The sequence below is a fragment of the Alexandromys fortis genome, unplaced genomic scaffold (assembly GCF_014885135.2).
Source record: "Alexandromys fortis isolate MF-2015 unplaced genomic scaffold, M_Fortis_MF-2015_v1.1 scaffold_72, whole genome shotgun sequence".
NCBI classification, from domain to species: domain Eukaryota; kingdom Metazoa; phylum Chordata; class Mammalia; order Rodentia; family Cricetidae; genus Alexandromys; species Alexandromys fortis.
The window spans coordinates 5,176,528-5,192,756 of record NW_026067969.1 but is presented as its reverse complement, the minus strand read 5'-3'; the positions used below and the strand labels follow the sequence as shown (position 1 = coordinate 5,192,756).

Genomic DNA, 16,229 nt, shown 5'->3' with positions numbered 1-16,229 from the left:
TCCATTCCCTAGTGTGTCAGAGACCCCAATGGTGTGTCCTGGAGCCACCACTCATTGAAAGAGGGCTGGAAATGGCCCTGAGGTCAGGATCAGACAGACTTTGAGAGGGCAAGCGTGGTCCCAGGTGTACCCTATATAAACCAACCCACCCTCTGAGAAAAAAGTAAGTTGGAAAGCATGGATCAGTTGTAATGATCTGTTCTGTCTCTTTAAGAGACAAGCCACTCCCACTCCCTCCCCTGTCTGCCGAGACAGGCTGATCTTCAGCTTCTAGCCTGAGTTCCTCCAGTTTTCTGTCTCCCTCTCAGAGAGGCAGCTTCTCCCTTCTCTCTCCTCTCTCCCCCTCTCTGCTCTTCTCCCCTTCTCCCCTCCCTTCCATAAACACTAAATAAATATCCAACCTCACTCTGCCTATCCATGTCTCTGTCTCTCTTCCACTGCCGCCACCGCGTGTCTCCCTGCCCTGGACCAGCCACTGCTTGGGGACCTGCAGCATTTTTAATAATCCATTTCAACAGTGGCTCTGCTTGCTATGAATGAACTATCAACTATGGCCCTACAACTGCTCTCACTACAGTTAGTGAACAAAGCCAAACAAACCTCAAACCTTTCTGTAATTTTGTATATAAATCCAGTTATTTCCAATGAAATACAAGTTAAGCTAAGTGAGTTTGTGCTTGCTTTTATTTCACACATGTAAAAACATGCTGAAGAGAGCTGGAGATATAGCTCAGTTAAAGCACTTGCCTACTGTGGGTGAAGGCTCTGCCTGCACTGTTCTGTTGAACACAAACCCATCACCTGGTTCCTGGCACTTGTTAAGATTTCCCCTATTTTGCTCATCTGGAAGTCCTCACTATCAGATGTATCATTCTGCTGAATTGTGTCAGGATAATTACAGTAAGCATGGCTCTTTAAACACTCCAGTTTGACTATCCAAAACCAAGAGTGTTCGCCCACACTGCTCAGTACCAAGGAAAGTAAGGACAGGGGCTGAGGGTGCATGCAGCTCAGGGTTGCTTAGCAAGTTCCAGTGTTGGATTCAATACCAAGCACCCAAGAGAGAAAGATGTGTTCCTAGCATGAGCCCCTAGCCACTTGCTATTCCGTCTTGTTAGACTGGGATCCAGTGGAGCATTCGTCAAAGAAATAGCAGACAAGAGAATGATGAGGGATGTTCAGCAAGGCTAGAACTTGACAGCAAACTGACATCCCACCTATTTTCCCTATTAAGTGGAGAACTTTCTCTAACCAGGTTCCAACAGATACTGCTAACATTAACAGGCATTTCTTTCCAGTTGCTTCTTTATTCACAAACACACACTCAGTCACAGTTACAAGGGGACTGCCAACCACAAACCAAGCATGATGCAGCTGTTAGACAAGACCTGGAAAGATGGCTAGGAGTGGTACACACCTGTAATCCCAGCACTGGGGAGGCCGGAACAGAACTCCAAATCTGAGACCAACCTGATGAGACAGCAAACTCAGGACCAGCACAGGCTGAATAGTGAGATCCGGTCCCTAAGTCCCGTAAGTGCCACCTCTGGCACACCTGCCAGGTGCTAGCCTAATGGGTTAGCACTACTGAAAGAGGTGTCTGAGACAGAGCTGCCCCATCACTGCTGAAGGTCATGTGCTGGTCCTGGGGCACTGTGGCAGTGCTATGGACCCCAGTCTTTCTTCCCTCAGAGCTGACACCGCAGCTCCAGGGTCAGGGTTGGTGTTGAGAGAGGTTGTTGCATCTCGTGGTGTGGGAAACAGGTGAACAGCATGGAAAATCATACTTAGAAACTTTTAACAACATTCTTTACACCAAAAAAATGACAAAACACTCCAACTCCTGGATAACAAAACTCTTGACTTGGATTAGAGCCTAAAAATTGAAAAGTCAACACAGAAACACCTGAGCTGAACCACCCACCAGTTACACCAGTCATTATGAAGAGATATGTGTTTCAGTCTTTAGAAAGGCCACAAACTGAGTTCGCTCTGATCTGGAAGGTAGCTTCCCAGGCTGATTCAGCTGGGCCAGGATCCAGGATAAGATCACCCTCTTGCTGCCTACAAAATAGGGGGAGTTTTCTTACCTTGTTTCCAGGGGTACAGATGGCTTTGTTTCAGGGGCTTCTGTCTTTCAACGGCATTGCCCATCCCTAAAACCAGCCGATCACAGTGCCTTTCCCAGCCCAGGCGTCTCCACTGAATGGCGAGTAGGAAGCAAGCCACTGGCTGAAAGGGGACTCATCCCTGGGATGACACGCACACACGCACGACCCAGCAGCCCCAGGCAGAGCCCCAGGAGGGCTGACACACCCTCTGGAGAAAGCAGGAACTCTGTCACTCTAAAAGGCCTCAGCTTCTTTCCTTTCAAATTCTTTGGTGGTACTGGGAGGAAACTAGAAGGAAGGGTGTTCCTGCCCCACTGGTGGCTGCAGTAATCACTGCATTCAGCAGCTCTTTCCTCGGCTTCCTTTGACATCACTCACTATTCACGAGTACAGCAGTGGCCTGGGGGGTGGGGGGGCGACTGCTCTCCTCTCGCTGCTGCTGCTGCTTTCCCAGGGGAAGAAGAAATTGGTGATCCAGGTGCTGAAAGTCACAAAGGGCCATTCTAGGGTGTGCAGTGAGAACCTCGCACAGACCCCTATGTCACACCTTCTATTTAAAGTCTGTTTCAGCCCCATGACATGGTCCTCATGGTCTGAGGAAACAGGCTGATTCCATTAACACTGTGTCTCCAAGAGAAAAACAAAACACTCAGATGCAAGGGACGTCTTCAATCACAAAGGAAACAAAATGCTAACACAGCCTTTCATGGTATGCACCCCGAGTTCTAAACCCTGATTCTATCCGAAGAACAATTTTCTGGAGAAGGCGTCACGCCACCTGGTTTGCAGGAAGAAAACAAGGGCATGAAGTCTGGGGAAAGGAAGAAAAAACCAAGGTGGGTGTCAAGTCTAACTTATTTCAACGCCCCACAGCAGGGACTAGAAATGCTGCTAAGGGAATCAGGGCAAGAATGCCGGCTCTGGACACAGTCAGACCTTCAAACCCAGCTCTGCCATGGTGTTGCCTATAAAGCCAGCAGCCTCAGTTTTCTGATCTGTTGAGTGGACACATCACCAGTCCACTTCTGCCACTTGCACTAGATCCACTTATGAAAGCTTAGTACATGTTCTTCACGACTGTCTCCTAACTTCAGACTCCAAAGCTACAGCAGGTCGGAAGGAAAAGCCCACGCTCCAGGTTAGTCAGTGGCACACAGGAGACATGTTCTGTGAAACTGGTTGGCATGGCATAGAAGCAAACTGAAGTAGCCTGAAGAAAGCACCCAAAAGCAGAACCACAGAAAAGCTTAGTACTCTTTCCACCCCAGGTGCTGCTCCAGCCAGCTCTGGAGAAAGGCCCCACTAAATGAGGCAGGATGGGGAAAGAGATCCTCAGGTGCTGTGTTTTCCTCCATCCATACAGAACACATTTCAGAAAATCACAGCCTGAAGCTTCCAAACTTGGCAAAACAAAAATCATACCCAGTGCATCTTTCCAAGGTTGATGCAGAAATGAGAAGCAGGAGGGTCCTGTTTCCCTCACTGCACACTGAGACTCCCCCGGTCACAGTGCAACCACACACTGGACAAACCGACAGCAGGAACCGCATGCCTGTGCAGCGCAGCAAAGCTGCATGTCAGTCAAGACTGATTTAAACCCAGCTTTACCCCTGCTAGCCACACCTGACCCTTTTCATGAGCTGGAGTAACTTCATCTGTCTCTATTAAACACCCGAACACCTTTCCTCAGGGAAGTTCCAGCTACAAATATGCCATCTGATCTTGCTTCTTCCACACTATATATATATACATATATATATATAATATATGTTCAAAACCAACACACTAAAGAGGATCTGGTTAGATCCTGTATTTTTAACATCTTCCACTTAGACAAAGTTTTATTTTATTAGCATTTGGCAAATAACTTATGCAGCTGCCCACTAGGACAAGATCCTGTCAGAAGTTCTACTTGGCATTGCTGAGGTGTGGATGGGATGGAGAGTGAAGGAGAGAACAGCAAGAAGTCCCACCTGGTCCCCACGCCGGACCAGATTAACTACACAGAAACTACCTGAACCCATGCAGGGCTTCTGCCCTGGTGTGTCACCCACATCACCACTGCCCTACTGCTCTAGAAAGTCACTGATGCTGGGATCTGTGTTGGAGGAAGGTCACTGGTTAAAAAAATAAAGAAACTGCTTGGCTGGCCCTCATAGGTTAAAACATAGGTGGGAGGAGTAAACAGAACAGAATGCTGGGAGGAAGAGGAAGTGAGCTCAGAGACACCATGCTCCCCTCTCCAGGGCAGACGCAAGCGATGAAGCAAGCTGCCAGGTCAGACATGCTGAATCTTTCCAGGTAAGACCGGTGCTACACAATTATTAGAGATGGGTTGATCGGGATATCAGAATTAGCCAGTAACGGCTAGAGCTAATGTGCCAAGCAGTGTTTAAAAGAATACAGTGTCCGTGTAATTATTTTGGGGCATAAGCTAGCAGGCGGCTGGGGTGCTGGGGATGCAGCCCCGCCGCTCACATTACTACAGATCTGATTATGATGGATCCATACAGTGCATGGACTCAGGGTCTGGTGAGATGCTTCAGCAGGTGAAAGTACTTGCCTCAAAAAGCCAGAGTGTGGTCCCCTAGAAATCCATGTGGAAGGAATCCTGAAAGTTGTCCTTTGGCTGTCACACATGTACTAGGTATGTGTTCTCTCAATGGAGCATGCGCATGTCCACACTCACATATATATACACTCACATGTATCTCTACATACAATAACAATAACAACAGCAAATGTGTACAGAGCTGGGCTCAGGTTCTGCCTTCTTAATTTTGAGTTGTTACTCTAGTGGCAGGGTTCCCATGAGCAAATGAACTCAAGATCCAAATAGTACATCTACGGATAACACTGGCAAACAAACAGAGCTTTCACAAGAGCACAATTTTCTTGAAGACTTGGTAGCTCAACCGCTTCTGAGACAACCCTGGTTACAAATGTTCAAACCTGTGCTGCTTCAGTGGGGTAGGGGAAATGAGCAGAATAGTCCATTTTTAAGGATTCCCCCTGAATTGTCAAGTCAGAGAAAGTATCCCTAGAAACATCCCAAAAGGTAAATATGCTTGTCAGTCAAGACTGTCTGCCACTTCCCGTGTAGGGAGCCAATAGGAGATGCTCACAGAGAGGACAAGACAAAACCTGAAGGACAGCGGGACATGGTAGCTCCAGCCTGTGATTTCAGCACTTAACAGGCTGAAAGAGGAGGACCCCATGAGTTCAAGACCACCAGCCTAGACTATACTGTGAGTTCCAGGCCAGCTGTAATACAAGAAAAACCCTGTCTCAAAGACTAAAGCAAACAAAAGCCAGTGCCACCAGAGTGGACGGCCCTATTCACAGCCACCAAGGCCATGCTTCCCATGGTCCCACAAACACCAGAAGGCACGGGGAGTGCACCTCTTTCACACTAAAAGGAAGCAGGGGTGTGGGGTGGGAGATTATCCTTGCCTAGGAAAAACTTCCTCCTGACAAGAGAAGGAGGAGTACGGGGCAGAGGACGGGACAGAAACTGGCTTTGGAGAACAGCTGGCCTGGTTTAAAGCTCTGAGTGTACTTCTGAGCTGGTGAACTGTGACAGAAAGGAATCAAGGAATCGCTCTGAACTTTATTTTCTCATGTATGTAAACTGTATACTATCAAGTCACCAAGCGACCCTTGGAAAGGCAGCTCTAAAGGCCAAAAAGCTCTAAAGTAAGTTACAAAGTGTTGGCACACAGCAGGCCCTTAATGAAGAACAGCTACTGTTGCTGCTTTCATTGTGATTATCTACAAACTACAAGCCTTGGCTGCAACTGGAAGAAATGATTTACCCTTCCAAGAGCTGGCCCTTGGAGCTCAGAGCTACCGCTGCACTGCTAAATAGCTCACTTCCCTTATATAACTAAACTAATACTTCACTTATGGCACTGCGAATATCTGAGCCATGGGAATATTTTGATTGTGGGAAGCAACATAAACCAGAAATGTAACACTGTGGACTAAAGTTCAAAACATTTTAGGGAGAGTCCTCCCCTCAGCTCCCCTCATGAACTGCAGGATGCAGAAGAAATCTAAGCCAGCGTTGTACAAGGCACTGCTCACTGACTGAAATGGCTCAGAAAGAAAAAGCCCTGCAGGAGGTGCCAGTGTGGAGACCCCCACAGGGGCAAAGAAATAGCAAGGGGCTCTTGGGTGGTGCTCAGGAGCTGACACCCAGCTTTGTGTGAGTCTGTCTGCTGGGAGGAAAGTCTGATGCTGGTCATTTCCCTCCTGGAGAAAATACAACAATACGAGGAAGCACAGAGCCTGGTGGGAATGTTCCATGGGGGAGGGGCTGGGGGAACCTGTTCTGCCCTTGCTCAAAAGGCTGAGCAGAGCAGAGGTCAGATGTCAAGGTCAGGCATGAGGCAGAGCTCAACGGCCAAATTTTTGGGTCATCTGCTGACATCCTGCACAGCAGGCAAAGGCCCTGGCTGGAGTGGAGTGTGTCGCAGAAGCACCAGGATCCTCTTCTGAGACTTCAGAATGAGGCTTAAGCATCAGATGTCACGCACAAGTCATTTGAGTACCATGCTGAGGGGCTTACTGGGGAAGCACAGCACCTAATCCAATCAGCAGGTCAGGAAAGGAAGAAGGATGAGAACTGATGGATGGACAGCAGGGTGGTTCAATGTCACTGAAAGTACACAAAGGAAGTGGTGAGCATGGGACAGGTAAGGGAGGGTTCTTTCCTTAAAGTGTTGTATCATATTCATGTATTTTTCTGGGAAGGGAAGTTCATGGTTTTCACTCTCTTAAAAGGCTCTAAAAAGTCAAGAATCACCAAGTTTGTCTAAATCATTTCAATGAAATGGGGAAACTGAGTGTCTTAGTTATGATTCTATTGCTGTGATAAAACACCACGACCAAGGTGACTTAGAAAGCTTGGAGGCTCAGAGTTCCAGAAAGTTAAGAGTCCATGGTCATCATGTCAGGCAGCAGGGCAGCAAGCAGGCTGGCATGACCCTGGATCAGTGAGTGGCCGAAAGCTGATATCCTGACCCACAGAGGCAGCCGGGAGAGGGTTGCTAACTGGAAATGGTGTACCCCTTCCCCTCATGACACATGTCCTCCAAAAGCCACATCTCCTAATCCTCAAACGACTCCCAGGATGGCAGATAACGTGTGGATGAGTCTCAGCGAATGAGGCTCCATAGCTGGTCCAGGTTTTGTTTCTGAAGAGCACCTGTCCGCCACTGAGCTCAATCTTGAGAGCTGGGGGTGCCCCCAATGAGTCAACTGTGCTGCTCGCTGGTAGATCCAGAAGGGAGCTACACACTGGCATGACCTGTGAGTAGCTCACCTGTTGCACAGACCTCAAATCGGCCCCTCGCCTCCCAGACCCCTTGAGAGGGCTGGTCTTCAGGGATCTCTTGGAAAATGGAGACTATAAATGGGGACCATGCAGAAACTACTGTGGCTGCAACAGACATCTGGTCTCCCCGAGGCTGCTATTCTGCCAGGACTACTGTCTAGCTCTGAGGCCAGGAAGGAGAACAAAGCCCACCTGGAACCCTCAGCTCTGCCTAGAATTGGAAGAAAGGCTGTTTGTTGTAGTCCAGGCTGGCCTTGAACTCCTGCCTCTTATGTCCCAAATTCCAGGGTCACAGATATGCTTCAATACAACTGGTTTTAGAAGGAAGTTTTAAAAATTAAGCAGAAATAATTGGCCACATTTTGATGGCACTGAATTATTGGGGGTGCGCTAAGCACACACAGAATCCTCGCACCCTCATGGCTTCCTGGAATACCTGGAGTAAGTCTGGAATGTTGATATCCAGAGGCCTTTGAAGCTTGCCCCCACACCACCTACCTCCCTCTGCCACTCTCCTCTCATACCGAATGTATGTCCTGGTGAAGCACTCACTTCTCACCTCTGCAGCTGACTCTCAATGGAGTCCCATAATCTGTCCCACTGACGGCGATGCTGCTCTAAGAGAGGCTAGACACCTCTTCTACCACCTCTGAAGTTTAGCCTCTGGCTCCTGCCCTGAACCTCTCTGAACTTTGAGTCAGGGGAGCAGCATTGGCAAAGGCTGAATGACAGGAGAAGGTAAGGGATGAGGCTGGCATGAGCTAAGGACGAAAAACAGGGTCAGGTGGCTACAGACACATAAGGCGGGTCCAATCTACCCTCTAATAGCTAAATGATAAACAGTCATTTCTGAGGCAAGAATGGAAACCAAGTGACCAGCTACAAGGGAACGGCAGAGACTGGTATAGCCTTGTAAATTATCCAGGACAGTCAGCTAACAAGGATGATTCAGACTTCTGGGGGGGGGGGCGGTCCAAGATGCAATGGACAGGGCCAGGACTGGCAGGCTAAAGCAGGAGAATCCCGCATTTAGGAGCAGCCTCGACTAGATGGGAAGCTTGGAAGGCGGCACACATGTCTGGATACATGTGCTATACTCTTAAGGATGTGTGGTGTGCCCCTCAAATTCACAGTCAAGTGTAATCCCAGTAAGTGGTTCATGAGATGATTGGTTGGTGAGGACAGTACCCACATGTGTGGGCACAGAGAGACTCCTGGTCCCTTCCATGTGAGGACACAGCAAGAAGGCACCATCTTTGGACAGAAAAAAAAGAGGGGCTGAAAATAGATATTTGGGGACAGGCTCTGTTTAGAGCAGTGGTTCTCAACCTTTTTAATAAATGCTACAACCCTTTAACACAGTTCCTCACAGTGTGGTGACCCCAGCCATAAAGCTTTGTTGTTGCTACCTCATAACTGTAATTTTACTGCTGTTGTGAATCGTACAGTAATTATACTTGGAGATAGAGGTTTGCCAAAGGGGTCACGACCCTTAGGTTGAGAACCACTGCTTTAGAGGGCCTGGATCATGCGGAGAGGGATCAGAGGTCTCGTCCCAGAACATTACAAACTGAAGAGTTCAAGAGAGTGAAGACCCAGGCTGGGAGGAAGCCGCCTACCCTTCTGGAGAGCATCTGGACAGGAAGAAGCCTGTCAGTATTTACCACCACACTGGGAGAGGGTTGTTGTGCTATGTGGCTTCCAACAGATTTAAACTTTGCATTCAAACTAGGTGTCTAGTTTTAAAATGTCATGTTTGTCACAACGACTCATACATCATCTTAATTAATTAGCTAATATCCCAAGGCACACCATACATTAAGGGAGATCCATCAGTTTTTCACGCAGCTGAACTGCTGGCCACCTTCCTGTCAGAGCTGATCAGACGGCTGCTGCCCTCTCCGTCTGGTCTACTGAGGAAAACAGGCCTCGCTCACCCCACTCTCTCTCAGAGCCATCTTCAGACTGCAGTGGCTTTGGGAGAATGTTTTAAGCTACTTCTCCACATTACCAGGGTTTGTTTCAGTGCCGGGCAGGGACTTCCACTTAGCTCTCCCATGTGCCAGCAAGACCAGTTGTCTGAGCCATCAGAGCTGCTGTTTGTCACCCATTCCTAATGTGTTCCCCACATTGTGCTACTGGAGAGGGGTTCATTCTGTAGCCTCTGCTCCCATGGAGAGGAATGGGAAGGGCACTAGGAATCTGATCTAAGCAGTGAGAAACTGCCCTTAGAACAGGAGAATGACAACACAGATACACACTGGTATCCTCCCAGTAATGTCGCCAGGAGCCAGAGCAGTACTGCTGATTGGGTGACATCCTAAAGCCCTGATGATGCAGCCAATCTGACTTCAATCTGCACAAGGTAGGAGAGAACTGACCCTTCACATTGTTCTCTGACAGATGTACATACTTACACGCGCACACACACACACGCACACACATTCAATGTACTATATATATATAATAAAACATTACAAATAATTTTTAAAGAGATGTTATTTGACAGATTCTATTCTTGTCTCCATCCACTCCAAGAATAGGAATTTTGCTTAACCTTAACCTGCTTAACCTTTCCCATAAGGAAGATGAGCTTTAGCTGTCTGTATACACTCACTGTTCTTAAACCCAGCTCTTCCAGATTTTGATGCTCACCTGGCTTGAGTAAATGGGATGTGGGAAGTATCAGACGTTTCTGGGGAGAAAGGCACTAATGAGGAATGCACAGACTCATTGAGAACCCTCTGAAACCATGCCTGTACTGGAGCCAGCATATTTCTGCACTGGGTCTCTCAAAGCAACCTAGCCCCTCTGCAATACAAACTGTGTGCACATGTTTGTGACAGTATTTCCCATCTGCCCCAGGATGCTGAGAGGGGTGGGGTTCTGAACAGTCAGCACTTCCATCTGTCAACGTCCACATGAGTAGGGAGGGACCCCTCAGTGACTTTCTTCATCGGGAAGATGAAGGACATTATATATATAATGGGGACATTTATAAGCAAAGATCCAGAACCAGCCCTTGAACCAATGCTGTGCCTCAGCAAGGCATGGTGGGTGGCACTTGCCTGCTGTCCCAGCATCAAGAAGTTGAAGCAGGAGGACTGTGAGTTCCAAGGCCAGCCAGGGCTCCAAAGCAAGACCCTGTTTTGAAAACAAACAAAAGGCTGGGGGGCGGGGGGGGGGGGGGGGTTCCAAGGCCAGCCAGGGCTCCAAAGCAAGACCCTGTTTTGAAAACAAACAAAAGGCTGGGGGGCGGGGGGGGGGAGGGCAGGGAGCCCAGATGGGGTAGGTGTCCAAGCTCCTCCTGTTGTTTGCTACAGAGCAAGCACTTGGGAAGTCAGCAGAAGGAGCCATCGTGCTCCAGTGTGGCCCTGGATGTATACTTTCTTGAAGAATCCACTGTTAGTGCGTTTCCTTTATGAAACAGTCTTTCTTACATTTGCTGCTGTGTTCCTGTCCACCCAGCAGCTGGCCAGCCACGGGACAGTAATGACAGCATGGTCCAGAGACTCATGGGTGACCTCAGACTGAAGCTCTGCAGAGCTGCTAGCAATCTAACAGGGCCCTCGGGGCTGGAATTTCTGAGGAAGACTTGGCCTTCCTTCTGTCTAGATTCCTCTCCCTTGGCCCCTCCCATAAGTCAGCCATATTTTTTTTAGAAATGTGGCCAACAGCTTGAGATCCTGCCAGAGTTCAGTGCCTGCCACCTGCATCCTCAACTCCGAGTAACTGCCCAGTATACAGTGCTGAGAAGTCCGGGCTTCAGTAGCTGCTCCAGCACTATGTATGGGCCAGACTACGACATCCCCAGGGTGAAGCCCAGCTGCACACTCAGACCCTCTGACAGCCTCAGAATACAGATACAATACAGGAATACAACTTGACCCAGAGCCTGGGCAGTTCCTGGAGGTGGGGACTGGGTTGGAGTCTACCAGAGTTGAAAAGCCCAGCTGGTAGCAAGACCTCTACGCAATAGTCTAGTATCTGCTCTGGCTTAAAGGCTTCCTGATCACATAGGTTCCTCAAGGGCCAGGCCCACTACAGGACCCAGAAGGTCCTTCACCCAGTGCCCTCCCAGCCCAGAAACAGCCCATCAAGCAGCAGTCACATGTCCACTAACACAACCACTACAGGCTGCAGCTTTAACCCTGTTCTGATATAACCTACTGTAGAAGGATAAGACTAAACAATATGCTTAGGTAACTGATGAGTTTGGGGCAGCGCTCTGTGCTAGACCGCCCTGAAAACAAGTGTGGTCAAATATGTTGACATGTTGTTCTTGTTTTCCTCCAGACACAGTTTCTCTGTGCTGTCCAGGCTGTCCTGGAAATCAAGAAATCCCCCTGCCTTTGCCTTCTGAGTGCTAGGATCAAAGGTGTTCACCACTACCACCCTGTGGTAAATATGTTTAAAGTGATCACCTGAGCCATAATGCATCACCACCATCTCCACAAGATCTTCACCTTGCAAAACCAACTGTTCATTAGCCAACTCTACCATCCTTCCCTTGTCCAGTGCCTATACCATTCTGCTTCAACAATGTGATTTTTATCAAGTTAAGATCCCACAAATGTGAAGCCACATGGTACCTGCTTCTGTGTCTGGCTTACTTCACTTGGTGCCCTCAGATTTATCCACAGTACATACAGCACATTAGACTCCCTTTCTATTTTGAAGGCTAAATACTATTCTACCATGTGGATGACTGCTAATTTATCTATTCACCCACCAACAGATAAATGACCATCTGGGTCACGGTCTACCTTTTGGCAATAATGACGAACGCTGCTGTAAAGGGTGGGAGGCTCTCCAAGACGCAGCTTTCAGCACTCTTCTGGGTATGTAGGAAGTGGGCTTGCTATACTGTGTGCTAATTCTACTTCTGAGGAACTATAGTCTTCCACTTCATGTTCTGCCAACTCAAGGTTTCGCTTTTCCCCATGATGTTGTTCCCAGCATTTTTGAAAGGAACCATCCTTGTGTGAGGCCGTTCTCACGGCAGTTTTGAGTTATGTTTCCCTAATGACTAATAATTCTGTGCATATTCATGAGCTCACTGGCTATTTTCATAGTTTCTTTGAGAAAATGTCTATTTGATCTTTTATCCATTTTTAAAAATTAAGTTGTTATTGTGGTCTGTGTTGTCACCAAAAGCCATGTAGAAGCCCATGAGCCATGTTCTGGAAGACTGTAAAGAGCAAGGAAGCTATGTTTGCAGTGGTATTAATGACAACAGATGCACAGCTGGGAAAGGACATAGAAGGCTTCTGTGACAATCCCTATCCCCACCCCCCCAAAAAGTAACAGTCTAGACCGGAAATTATCTAAAAGAACTCTTAAAAATGGTGATAAGGGTGCTAAAGTGTGGTTCTCCACAACTGGGGGCTTCTGGAGGGGGTGCAGGTGAGGAAGGACTCAGGTATCTTTAAGGCACTAGCCACCAGGAGTGTGACCATGCACCAGTGAGTAAACGGTCTTCTTCTTCTTCTTCTTCTTCTTCTTCTTCTTCTTCTTCTTCTTCTTCTTCTTCTTCTTCTTCTTCTTCTTCTTCCTCTTCCTCTTCCTCCTTCCTCCTTCCTCCTTCCTCCTTCCCCTCCTCCTTCTTCACGGTGGTGGGGGGTGGGTTGTCACAAGGGTTGGGGGAAGACCTGGGAGTGAGTGTGATGGGGTGCATGATATGAAATTCCCAAATAATAAAAATATTACATTGGAAAAAAATGTCCAAATAAAACAGCATAAGATAAAATAAAAAGTTGTTTTGTTGGTCATTGTTTATTACCTGTTCCTCGGAAATACCTAGTGGCTAACCAAGGTCAAATTCTCAAACAGATAAACCAATAGAATGGAATACTTTATGGCACTAAAAAGGAACAAGCTGGAGATAAACATAAGGACCTGAAGAGTGCAGAGGAAAGAAACCAATGTCCACATTTCCACAGGGACGGATGGAAGAGAGCTCAGTGGTCACTGAGGCTGGGAGAGTTTGATCCAGAGACTTTGCAAAGAGGTTCTCCTAGGGTGTTGGCATGGCTGGACCTCCTGTGTGTGGCAGGCTTAAACAGATCTGCCCATTCTGAGCGCAGAGGTTTGCGGTGTGAGTTTTAGAGTGTTCTCACTTGGAAAATGAAGCTCTCTTTGCTTGCAAAGACCTAGCTACAAAGAAGCATCATTCCTGGGACCTAGCAACCCTCAGGGGTGCACAGGGACTGCCACTTGAACCCGGTCTGGCTGAACTGGGGGACATGAAGTTCTAAAGAGCCAAAGTGCTCACAAATGCTCCATCACTTAAGAGGAGGGATTCACGGCAGGAGAGAGAACATGTGAGTATCAAGTTTCCTCTGGAGACTGACCTTGCACACATGCTCCAGCAGACTCACAGCCCTCGTTCAGAGGGGACTCAGAGGATGCAGAGATGCTGCAGCACCAGGTCAATTTGTTTCCAGTCTGGTGGTGACTTCCGCAGCTGAAGGCCTTCTCTCAACCTATGAAGCTGGGGCCTGAGAACTTTGGCCATTGCAGCCCAGAGTGGGAGTACAGTGCAGGTTCCTATGCTTCAAACACAAAACCAGCTCCTGCAAGCTCTTGTTTTCAGGGCGACCATGCAGAAGAGCATGTTTTTGATCTAGTCAGGTCTTGGCCCTGTGATGAGCTCAGAGAACCAGTATGTGTTGGTGCTCTGAACAAGTCCAGGCAGAGGCACAAATGCTAATGAAGCGGATGACTGGAGTGAAGGAAAGGCTGAACAGCTTCATCTCCCCAGCCAACACAGTGCTTCCTGCCAGCATGGGGCCTGGGGTCTACACACCCACTTGCAAACGGTGAGGAGGCCCCAGAGGTGCTGAGCAGGACACAGGATTCCTGAGTTCCAGCAGCTGTGAAAGGTGACCTTGGGAGGTGAACAAGTGGCAGGGAGCTCCCAGGCAGGGCACTGGAGGTCATTTGTAAATTACTTATCACAAAGACCTCACAACAGAGAGTTTGTTAGCAACACTGAACAAAAACAACGTGCTGTGAGAGCTGAGGGTCAGCTGAGGTGGGGAAACTGAGCCTGGCCACAGCCTTTAAGTTAGTTCCTTCTAGACTCCATAGCAGTCAGGACTGTCCTCATCCACCTACAGCACGGCCAGCACCTTTGACTTAGGTGAGACCAAGCTCCTCTTAGCATAGGCATCTTCCCAAAAGCCCACTGCCTAACTCTATCCAGGTGAGGTTCAGTGGTAGAGTGCTCAGGTTACACCAAGTCCAGCCACCCCACCCTACCGGGGATCCAAAACTCCAAGCTCCTCAATAATCAGAGACCATCTTTCCTCTGAGGACTGAAGTATAAAATTTTATTTACTCAATAGTTTTAAAGAAATTCTGTTTTAGGGCAGGAGGGCCCTTAAGTAAGAACAGGGCTAATGCCTACTCAATACTTCTCAAGTGTTAAGACTCTGCTAGAACCCTGAGGTGCCAGTCACTTCACGGAGGACTCGCACTCTTCTCTTCGGCAGACCCACCGAAATGAGAAAGATCCCACAGCCTCCTCATACACGAGCTGGCAAAGAAACCCATACTCAACCATTCCTTTGTACCTGCTTGGCCTGTCATTTTACAGATGAAGACAGTTAACAGCTCACAGGGCTCTACCCCAGTGCACTGGTGTAGTCTTCTACATCACAAGAATCTTCTTGTGACCCCTGCTCAGGATCTCCCTGCCTCTACCATAGAGGAATGTATGAAAGGCTTAGCTTCCTGCAGTCAACACAGGCACCGGCTGGTCAACCCCCTGAACTTCTGCAGGGCTGGCTGCTAGGCAGTCAGTGACACCCACCAGGGCTGACACCCACCCACTGCACCACACCACTCCCAAGCTGCTTTCTGGAAACCACTTCTGAATTGAGTAGCCAGAGACCGCTTTGCAGGTCTGTAGGCCTATGTACAGCCAGTGTCAGTCCTGCAGAGATGTAGGAAAGCCCCAGGGAAGTCCCAAGCCACGTTGTTTCTAAGCAATGGTAATAGTGGTGCCTCTGAGACATCCCTGTGACTCAGCAGACCAGCACTGAACCCAGGGTCCAGATACAAGTGGGGGGATGGGTGGCTAAACCAGTTCCCTACAGTTTGTGCCTGCGGCTGGCCAGTCACTTCCCCTGATGCTGCCTTCCTTTCTACAGTTGTCAAATGGTCCCATCACCTGTATCTTCTCCTAGTAAGAGGAGAAATCAATCAAGCACCTATCTGGAGGTCCGGCTCCTAGCACAGGGTCTGCACATAAGAGAAAGTGACCACCAGTCACCATCTCTCTCCCCTAGAACAATGCTGTGCAGCTCCAACACCTTAGATGAGAGAGCCAACAAAACCGAAATCTTGTCCCCGTGGAACGCTTGGGAAGCTAGGGAGGACTGACTGCATGCACATGTTATGATGGGCAGTCTGAGCCAAGCACGTCCACAGCGCTGAGGAGATGGCTCAGTGGTAGGAACATTTGCTGAGTTTGGACCTCCAGCACCCATGTCAAAGGCTAAGTCTGGCCACAGGCACAAGCCTATGACCCAGTGCTTGGGGTTGGAGGAATAGAGACAGAAGGATCCCTGGGGCTTGCTGGCTATCAGCCTTGCCGGAACACCATCAGCAAGCCCAACACTTGGGGAGTGAAGGCAGAAGGACCAGGTGCGTTTAAGGTTAGTCTCAGCTGTATAATAAATTTGAGACTAGTCTGGGCTCCATGGTCCCCATCTCAACAACAGAGAGAAACCGTTAGCAAGCAACTATGTCCAACCCACCACTAGCACTACTGC

General features: G+C 48.6%; 1 protein-coding gene across 6 annotated transcripts in view; it reads right to left on the bottom strand.

The window, feature by feature from the left end:
- Rapgef1 (Rap guanine nucleotide exchange factor 1) overlaps nt 1-16,229 on the bottom strand; it is a 119,712-nt gene that overhangs the window by 94,348 nt on the left and 9,135 nt on the right. The window contains exon 1 of one of the 6 annotated variants that reach the window (XM_050154945.1): nt 2,091-2,293. The exons of 3 other annotated variants lie outside the window; for them this stretch is intronic. In XM_050154945.1, the coding sequence (XP_050010902.1) occupies nt 2,091-2,154 (64 nt within the window). In that variant the 5' untranslated portion in view covers nt 2,155-2,293. Of the gene's footprint in view, nt 1-2,090; nt 2,294-16,229 lie in introns of those variants that run through there. 2 more of the 6 variants (XM_050154941.1, XM_050154943.1) reach the window with 2 other exon arrangements.